The sequence below is a fragment of the Gorilla gorilla genome, chromosome 13 (assembly GCF_029281585.2).
Source record: "Gorilla gorilla gorilla isolate KB3781 chromosome 13, NHGRI_mGorGor1-v2.1_pri, whole genome shotgun sequence".
NCBI lineage: Eukaryota > Metazoa > Chordata > Mammalia > Primates > Hominidae > Gorilla > Gorilla gorilla.
The window spans coordinates 128,611,036-128,620,331 of record NC_073237.2 but is presented as its reverse complement, the minus strand read 5'-3'; the positions used below and the strand labels follow the sequence as shown (position 1 = coordinate 128,620,331).

Here is a 9,296-nt window from a genome sequence, read left to right as displayed (position 1 = left end):
CAGCTGATGGAGGTCAAGGAGGACAGAGTGACTGCCCACAGAGGCCCCCCACCTCCCAGACCCCTCGAGGGTGTTCGGGGACACACCCAGGGTGACATAAAGAGGCATGCCCTCTGCACCACCGTGTGGGCCTCTTCACAGCCCCCAGCCGCCCACCTTCTGCACCAGGGGCTTCTACTGCAGCCCCCATGCCAGCCTGGCACTGGTGCCTGACAGAGGGTGGCCCACTTGCCTCCAGACAAGAACAGTGCTGGGATGTCATTGACGCTCCAGGGCCCCCAGCCTCGTGGATCCGGCCAGGGCTGGCCACTGGGGCTGGGCCCTGCTGTCCCTGTCTCAAGTTCTGCCTCTAGTTCTGCTTCTAGGTGACATTTTATCATCTTGATGACTAGGAGGAAGTGCCTGCTGTTTACCGACTGCGGCCAGCGCTGCTGTTTCTCTGGGGTGAGTTCTGCTCGGCTGCCCTGTGCTCACTAGAAGGCAGGGGCAGTCCTGTTCTGGACAGAGGTGGACTCCTCGGCCTGAGTCATGGACATTCCTCTTCCTGGTGACTTGAGGGTCACCATGGGGGGGTGCGGCCAAGAAAGGGTGGGTTTCAGTCTCTCTCTGGCCTTAGAGGGCTCAGGGGGCCTGGACGCCAATCAGGAAGGGCCAAGGACTTGGAAAGTGTGCATGGAACAGAAAACCCAAATTCTAGTGTTTTAATCACATCACCATTTATTTTTTTTTCTCACACAGTAAGACAGGCAGGCGGTGCGGTGGCTCACGCCTGTAATCTCAGCACTTCGGGAGGCCAAGGCCGGAGGCTCACTTGAGCCTAGGAGTTTGAGACCAGCCTGGGCAACATAGTGAGACCTCAACTCTATAAAAATAAGTAGATAAATAAAAGCAGTGCAGAGGTTGCAGCCAAGGCAGGTGTCCCAGGATCTGCAACTTCCACCCCCGGCTCCACCCTTCACTGTCCTGAGGGTGACACTCTTATGCTCAGTGTCTCAAGAAGGCTCCTTCCCCATCCTGCTGACTGAAGAGCAGAGGGAGGGATGAGAGAGAAAAACCAGAGCCACAAACTTGGACAACTGAGGCTTTGTGGGGCGTGGAGGAAGGGATGACTTTTGAGAACTTTCTGGAAGCCCACCCATCACTCCTGCTTACATCTCACTGCCCAGAGCTGTGTCCCCTGGCCACTCCTATCCACAAGAAGCCCCAGAGAGGTGTTTTATTTTATATGGGCACTTTGGGTCCCAGGCAGTGGGGTTCTGTGCGTAAGGAAGAATATGAGGGTAGAGATGGGCCAGCTGCAGGAGGACGCAGGGCCTGTCGGAAGGCACTTCCGGGTCAGCAGGGTGCTGGGGGTGGGAGCAGAGAGAGGAGGCCAGGAGGGGCTGGTGTGTGGGCTCGGGACACTGTGAGGCCTACGCAGTGTCACGTTGTGCCTCCCCCTCCTTTTGTGTGTTGTAATCTCCTGCTGTCCCCAAGGCCAAGTTTGTTCCACTTGGTCTTAGCTTAGCTTTGGGGACTCAAGGGAAGGACCCAGGTCTAAACCTCGCAGCTGGGAAAGAACAGGTGTGGTGGCAGAAGCCAGTGCTGGGAGCACCTGCAGGTGGAGCAGTGGCAGCAGTTAGCAACCAGGACCGGACCCCCGGCACTGCTCTGAAATAAACATAGGTGGACAGGAGACTGGACCGAGGGGGAAGTGTGGCCCCAGGGCTGGAGACACCAAGCGAGGCTGGGAGAACTGCTGGATCCTCTGAATCAGAGGCCCCAGGGGATGAGCCCTGAATCTAGGAGCTTCCTCTCACCACTCCCAAGCTGCCCCTGTCCCCTCCAGCACCCCTTCCTAATCTTGAGAAGGTAGGGAGGACAGGGCCGGCACGTCTGGGGTCTCTGCACTGCCCGCCTCTGCCCAACTGGCCATCTGAAACTCTGGAAGGAGGTGGTGGCCGAATTGTGGGTTCAGCTTCACCTGATATTGGACTTGAGGCTCCGGCTGCAACAGGTCTGAGATGACACATCCATCGGAGGTGGCCACCGAGACACAGTATAAATCAGAGCATTGGATTCAACCTCTGCTAGGATTATCCCTGAGTCATTTCCCTTGGATTTCTGTAGAAAAGGGCCAATACACTCCGGATTTCTTTTTTGGGAAAGGAGGGAGGCAGCCTTTCAGTGTGGGGAGGCTCCTAACAGGTGGGGCACTTGCAGCCTGGCCGCGGGGTGGAAAACTCTGCCAGCCAAGCCTGCGGGGAGGGGGCACTGTCTGCTGGAATCCACAGAAAGGCCCAGGGAAATGGTGGCCCCAATAGGGAAACCGTTTCTTTAAGGCTGTGTTGTGGATTCCTCTCTAAGCCCCACACCTGCCCAGCGTCCCCAACACAGAAAGAAAACAGGCCGTGGAGGCAGCAGTGAGCAAACTCTTTACTCCTCGGATTCTCCACCATCGGCCCCCGCGGTGACCAGCGCTCCCGCCCCGTCCCCCCTGCAGGGGACAGTGAATACAAACAAAAATAGTTCTCTACAGAACGAAGTTTCCAGGCCCCCCACTCCTTCCTTCTCTCCTCCTCCCCCAGACGGTGAGTTCCGTGGTCACCGGGCCTCCGGTGAGGCCTGGGGTCTGGTGGGTTGCAGGAAAAATAAAGAATAGAAAACAGGACCAAGTCAGCGACTGGAATTGTAGGCAACTGGAGGTCGGGGTCCGCCGCCGCCCGTGAGCCTGGCACAGGCCAGGGGTCGTCGGCCACAGTCCCGTGTGTGTAAGTGTGGTGGGAGGCAGGACGGGGTGTGGGGCGAGCAGCGTTTCTCCCGACCCTCTGGCTCACCGCCAGAAAAAAAAAAAAAAAAAAAGAGAGAGAGAAAGACAAAAAAGGAACTGGGCGGCGGATAATACAAAAGAAAAACGAAACCAAATCGCAGGCGCGGGGACCGGAGTCCCAAGGCGCCCCTGCTGCGGGGGGAGGGCAGTGCGGGCGGGAGCGCGGGCCGGGCGGGGGGCCCTGCTGAGTAGCACCTGGGAGCAGCTCGGGCCGCACCCTTCTCACCGCCCGGCCTCGGACGCCGGCCCCGCCCCGGGACCCCGGGACCCCGGGACCCCCGGCCTCCGGGTGCAGGGAGCGTCCTCCGGGCGGGGCTCAGCGGCCCAGGCGGGCGGCCAGCCCCAGCAGCAGCAGGCAGCCGAGCAGGGTGGCGGGGCGCGGGGCGGCCCCGGGCGCGCGGTCGCAGTCCAGACCGCCGTCATCGTCGGCGGGGTCGCAGCGGGGCTGCTCGCAGCGCACGCCGGTGAAGCCGCGCGGGCAGGCGCAGCGCTGGTTCTGCAGGCAGGTGCCTCCGTTCTGGCACAGCAGCTGGTCGTCGTCGCACACGTTGGCTGCAGGCGGAGGGGGCGGTCAGCACGGGGCGTGGCCCGGTCCCCCCGCCAACCTCCGAGCTCCTGCAAAGCAGGGTGTGCGAGCTCCCGGGGGCGCCGTCTGGGCCGGGGATGTAGGAGACTCCAGGCGCGCTGGGTGCGAAACGTCCCCGCTCGGAGGGTGACGGCGCCCGGGCGAGATCTGGCCCCCGGCTGCCTCCCACCGCTGCCCCTCTCTCCCCGCCCCACTGGCCTTGGTGCTGTTCTTCAGACGCGCCTGCAGTCTCCAGAGCTGTGCACGTGCTGTTCCACGCGCCTGGAGCCTCCTTTCACCCTGTGCCCGCGGCTAACGCCGACTCGGACAGCCTCCCTCCCTCTGTCCCCGCAAATACCTTTCCAACCAACCCCAGCTCGGTCTTTCTCGTAGTTCCCACCAGGCACCACCGTGCCTCAGGTCGCATCAGGCCCCGCCCTGAGCTCTTGGACCCGCCCCTCGGCCCGGCCCCGGACCTCAGCAGCATCCTGTCCCCGCCCACCTGCCAGCTCCGTCTCGCTAGGCCCCGTCCACCGCCCCCGGGTCGGCCCCATCTCACCAGGCCCCTGCCAACTTTCCCAACCCTGCCCCGTTCTCACTAGGCCCCACCCACTGCCCCGGCCCTGCCCCGGCCCTGCCCCGTCTCGCGAGGCCCCGCCCACCGCCGCTTCCCCGTCCCAGTAGGCCCCGCCCACTTCCCCGGCCCTGCCCCGTCTTGCTAGGCCCAGTCCACCGCCCCTGCCCCGTCCCACTAGGCCCCGCCCACTGCCTCGGTCCTGCCCCGTCCCCTTTCCGCAGGCCCCGCCCACGGGGGACCGGCGCGCACTCACGGTAGCAGCCCTGGCGCCAGTAGTGCGTGGGGAGGCAGTCGTCGCACTTGGGACCCGCCGCGCCCTCGCGGCACTCGCAGAAGCCGGTCTCGTTGCACCGGTCGTGCACGGAGCCTATCTGGTTGCAGTTACACTCTGGACGGACACGGGCACGGGCGCGCGGTCAGGGCTACCTGTGGGCGCCGTCTTCTCGGACCCCCACTCTCCCGGCCTCGCAGGGAGCATCTCCACACTCCCCAGGGGATGCTCCCCACACTGGGTCCACGTGAGCCCGCGGCTGGACGGCGGGTGGGGACTTCCCAGGGTGTCCAGGCCTGGAGAGAAGACTCTGGCTTCCTTCCTTGGGATCAAACACGTCCCAGCCCCACCTTCCCCGCCCTGGCACTGGTGTGGCCTGGGTCAGCCCCTTCCCCTCTCTGGGCAACTAGAGGGGTCGCTGTCCTTCCCATCTCCAAAGAGCTATGACTCCGACAGGTGGCAGAAACTCAGCAGAGGCCACTGAGCATGTCTGGGGCTGCTGTGTTGTGGGGGTGGCCCCCCTCCATAGCTCCTTTGCAGGGGAGTGGAGGAACAGCCTATTCCTGCTCCTGGGGTGGGCCCAGTTGGTTGCCTTGGGGCTCTGTGGGAGAGGGTGAATATCCTCCACCCTGAGAAACCTTGCAGCTGAGTGCTGGCTCTGGGGGTGGAGGCAGGGAGAGCCAGGGAGAGGAGGAGGATGCCAGGGTGTGGGCACCTCTAATTGGATCCAAAGGCCCTGCCCTGTCCCTGCAGCTGGCCCCCTGTGACGTCAGCGGCTTTGATCACTTAGAGTTGATGGAATTATCCGAAGGCTGCCGCCATAATTCAGACCGACAGCTCCAGCTTTGCAGGAGCCCCTCCTCTGGGCAGCCAGAGCCGCCTGCTGGGTGGGGGATGGGCGATGGTGTCCCAAGGGGCCTGACTGGGCAGGGTTGGGGGACAGCCCCTGGGGCCGAGACCTGGCCTCTACTGACGACAGGGGCAACCATTCCAGGCTGGTGCGTTTTGGTTGGCGGTCATGGCTTTGGTCTTTGCCCAGGCCCAGGGCCCTGATGGACTTCCTTCTCTACCCCGAAGCCAGTCCTTGAGTAGAACTTGGAAGAAAGCAGACTGGGTGCCCACCAGGGGTGAAGAGCAGCTTTATAGCTGGACCCGGGCTGGTAAAGCATTTGAAGAAAAGCTTCAGACACAAAAAAGAGCTGAAAACCTTTGATCTGATCTGCCTCCCAATTTGATGAATGAGGAAGCTGAGGCCCAGGAATGGGAAGGGACTTGCCCAAATGCACGCAGCAAGGCCATCTTTTGGCCCTCAACTGGGCCCCCGCAGGAGGAGGGATAGGCTGCTCCTCCACCTTTCTGGAAAGGAGCTATGGAGGGGGACCACCCCCCCCACCCCACCAGCCCCAGACAGATGCTCAGTGGCCTCTGCCACTGAGTGCCTGCCACCTGCCAGAGTCACAGCTCTTTGGAGCCAGGAAAGGTCAGTGTCCCCTCCAGTTGCCCAGAGAGGGAAAGGCCACTGGTAAGTTTTGCAACTCCAGTGCCTGCCGGAGAACCGCAAGGGTAGGTTACTAATAGAGCAGTTTCTGGAGCTTTCTGTCCTTAGAGATGCTCAACTGGAGTGGGCCCTGGAGTTAGAATTTCCACAGCCTCCCCAGGTGATTCTGATGCAGGGGGCCCCAGAGGCCACCTCGCAGGGCAGTGCACCCTGCACGTATTCCAGCAAGTTCCCTGTGCCGTGTCCGTGCCCTCTCACCAATGCAGACGTTCTCATCATCCAGCTCTGCCGAGCCGTTGCGGTAGTAGCCCAGCCGGCAGTGCTGGCAGTGCTGACCTCGCGTATTGTGCTTGCAGCTGACGCAGGTCACCACATTCAGGAAGTCAATGTAGCTGCAGCGGTTGGAGTGACCGTAGCATTCGCAGTCTGGGCCGGCCAAGTGGGAGAAATACCAATGGTCAGCGAGCATTCAGGGAAACTGAGGGACAGGGCGAGGAAGGACTCACCCCAGGTCACGCAGGGACGGAGGAAGGCATCTTTGGAAAAGGTACCGGAAGGTGCCCTAGGCCTCCCACCCTTCCATCGGATTCAGGAAGAGAGAGGCCTCCCTGCTTTGAGCCCAGAGGAGAACCTGAGTAGGCTGAGCCCAGGGATTCCCACCTGGCCCTGTGGGCAGGGAACCAGGGAGGGCCAGTGGGCAGCACCTGCTAATGCCTGGCTGGGCACCAGGGCCAAGCGCTCGCTGAAGGATGCCCGCATGCCGGGGTGATTAGAAAGTGATTCATGCAAGGAGGGCAGGGTCATGCCACCTGGCTGTGCACTGGGGGAGGGCGGCGCCTGGGTTCACGGCGCTCACCGTGGTATCCTCGGGTGGATGAATGCATGGATGGACGCTGGACAAGATGCAATGGGCCAGGAGCTCCTGCCCATGCTGCTTTGGAAGACGGCTGGGAGGAAAACGCCCACCTGCCAGACCCTTTCTTATTAGCCTGAGCTTTCTGCAAGTTTGATTGTTTTGCAGGATGCTAAGAGTGAGTGCCACTTTAAAGCAGGAGCCCTGGGAACCTGCATGCCTCCCCCTGGTCCTGGCCCGGCTTCTGACTCGCTGCTCCTGGAAGCACATGGTTTCATACCAAGGACCACCACCACCATGTCCTGCCGCCTCCTGCACCCCACCCCTACGTGGTTCTCAGGCTGACCCCTGCCTAACCAGCTCCGCTCCAAGGACCTGACAAGCCCGTGACTGCCTGGGGCAAGGCTCTCAGGGATTGGAGGTGAATCCCACATTGTCAATGGAGGATTTGGTGAGGAAGGTCACCATCCCTAAGAATGGGGGGGCATCCCTTGATGTTCCTACGAAGGGACACAGTACTCACCCACCCACCCACCCTCCAGCAAGAAAGCCAATGTGGCTGCCCCCGAACAAGGAAGGACACCGGCCACCCTCTTGAAACACCATCTGTGTATCTCTAGAACACCCAGCTTCCCTTTTGTGATGGGATAAGGAGGGAATGACCCGGTGGTCAAGGGCATGGAAGACTCTGGAGAAACAGCCTGTGCCCAGGAGAGACGGTGGGCACTCCCACCTGTGGGCCACCTAGTCCTGCCCCCTTCACTTTGTCCCTCCAGAGATAATGAGGAGATGAGGCATCCTCTAAGTGTCCCAAAGAGCAGCATCGGTGACCCGTGTGTCCCAGATTCTGCTTCAACCAAGACGAGCCCCTGGGCCACACCTCCCAGGGGAGCCGGAATGGGCTATTTCTGGCATCTGCTCTGCCTGCTGTGTGGCCTGCCCACTGTGCCCAAGTTGGCTTCTGACTCATACCTGCTCCCAGCTCCCTTGGGGAGGGAGGCCTGTAGGGAAGAGAGACTCAGTTTAACCTTGACCCAGCTACTCCAGGAGGGTTTTCGGAGCCAGGCATCGGTCCTCTATCCTGCACCGTCTTTTTCCAGTGGCGGTTGGGGAACAGGTGACAGGGAGGGCTGATGGGGCCCCAGGCCCATCCTCTTACCTTGGAATTCTTCAATAGGCATCACTTGAGGAGATTTGGGCTTGAGCTGGAAAAGTTTGTAGCCCTTGGCAGGGGCAGGGGCAGCGGCAGGGTTGCCCACAGCTTGGAGAGATGAGAAACAGGTTCTTTCGTCTGTCATGGTCCCGCTGCCCAGGAAAGAGCCCAGCAAAGGCTTCCAAGCCGCCCTGGGCCAGCTCTAGGGCAGGCAGCCTTGTCGCCTGCTCAGATGTGAGGGAGGGAGAGGCCCCTCTGGCCTCAAATCACACAGCCCCTCTCCTCGAAGAGCCCCGGGAGGTGGGGCCCCTTCCTGAAGGAAACACAGCACATCCCAAGCTTGCAAATCAGCCCTGCCCTTGGTCCCCTCTCTGCGACCATGGACACATCTGGCTGGATTAATCCTCCAAATGACTTCTGTAACCCCTGACACCCCCCGCGCCCTGCTAAGGCCTTCTTGGAAGCCAAACTGTTTTTAGATGGATTGACATCACGTTGCACACCACGCCCGTCTCTTGCTCTCCCCACCGCCTCTCCAAACTTCCTGCAGCATCAAACCCAGAGACTAAACTTGGCATTTAAGGACTTTGGCATCTCCCTTCCTTTCTGAAACACTCTTCCTGCTCCAGCCAAAGTGAATCCTTCGCTGTCCCTGGAGTCCCACTCGCAAGTGCTGTCAAGCCAGGAACATGGACGGCACCTGCCTTCCACTGCCCAGAATCCCACTGGGACCCCAGCGCCCTATCTGTGGGTGAGCAGGCCACTGTCCCGGGATCGTCACTACCTTGGCTTCCCTCTGGGGGTCTGTGGTGCCCTGGTTGGCCCAGGGTAGGGAAGCGATGGCTCCCGCCAGCTCTGTCTCCAGCACCACAGAGGACACCAGGCCCAGGTCCTCCAGGTTTCTAGGAACCGAACCTCAGACGCTCTCTAAACATGCTTCCAGCGCCAGAGCTTCCTGCCAGTAGAGGGCGCTCAAAGCCCTGCTCGCTGCTCAGAGCTGGGGCTGGAGGAAATTTGAACATGTGAGCTGGAAGGAACAGCTCACCTGTTCCCTAGACCTCAGGCCCTAATTCCCCACCCAGGCTTGGTGAGCTGGGGCCAGGGACAATTTCCCTTCTGGAGAGTCGGGCAGGCCTGCGCGTTTCCTTGGCATGTCTGTCTATGGCTACAGATGAGCCCTGTGTCTCCTCCCACGTAGCAGGAGGATGTCAGTGTCTTCCAGGACCCCGCCCTCCCTCCTTTAACCCACACATTTTCCACTTTGTCAGGCTCCCTGCCATCCCACTGCCAAGCCTTTGCCCTGGCTGGCCCTGCGGCCTGGAATGTGCTGCCTTCTCCCTTCACCCGCCACAGTCCACCCTCCGAGGTCTCATGGCCCCCGCTCCTGCAGGAAGCCCCCTCTGACTCTCTCTGATCCAGCAACTGCCCAGGTGTCCTGTGAGCAAGGGCGGCTGGAGAGGGGTTTCCTGTCGTGGGAGGCAGGGCCTCTACCAGACTCCGAAGCCCTCGGAGGGAGTGCTGGTGGAAGGGCTTGGCGTGGGGGTGCCACATGGAACCTCTTGAAGCAGGT

The 9,296-nt window shown here is 61.3% G+C and overlaps 1 protein-coding gene across 7 annotated transcripts in view; it reads right to left on the bottom strand.

The window, feature by feature from the left end:
- Nucleotides 1-699: 699 nt before the first annotated feature.
- Nucleotides 700-9,296, bottom strand: part of NTNG2 (netrin G2) — an 82,082-nt gene continuing 73,485 nt past the window's right edge. For all 7 annotated transcript variants that reach the window (XM_031014892.3, XM_055351397.2, XM_055351395.2 and 4 more), the window contains 3 exons: nt 5,979-6,146; nt 4,205-4,339; nt 700-3,361 (listed from right to left, as the gene is read on the bottom strand). In XM_031014892.3, coding sequence (XP_030870752.1) covers nt 3,126-3,361; nt 4,205-4,339; nt 5,979-6,146 — 539 coding nt within the window. In that variant the 3' untranslated portion in view covers nt 700-3,125. The remainder of the gene's footprint in view (nt 3,362-4,204; nt 4,340-5,978; nt 6,147-9,296) is intronic.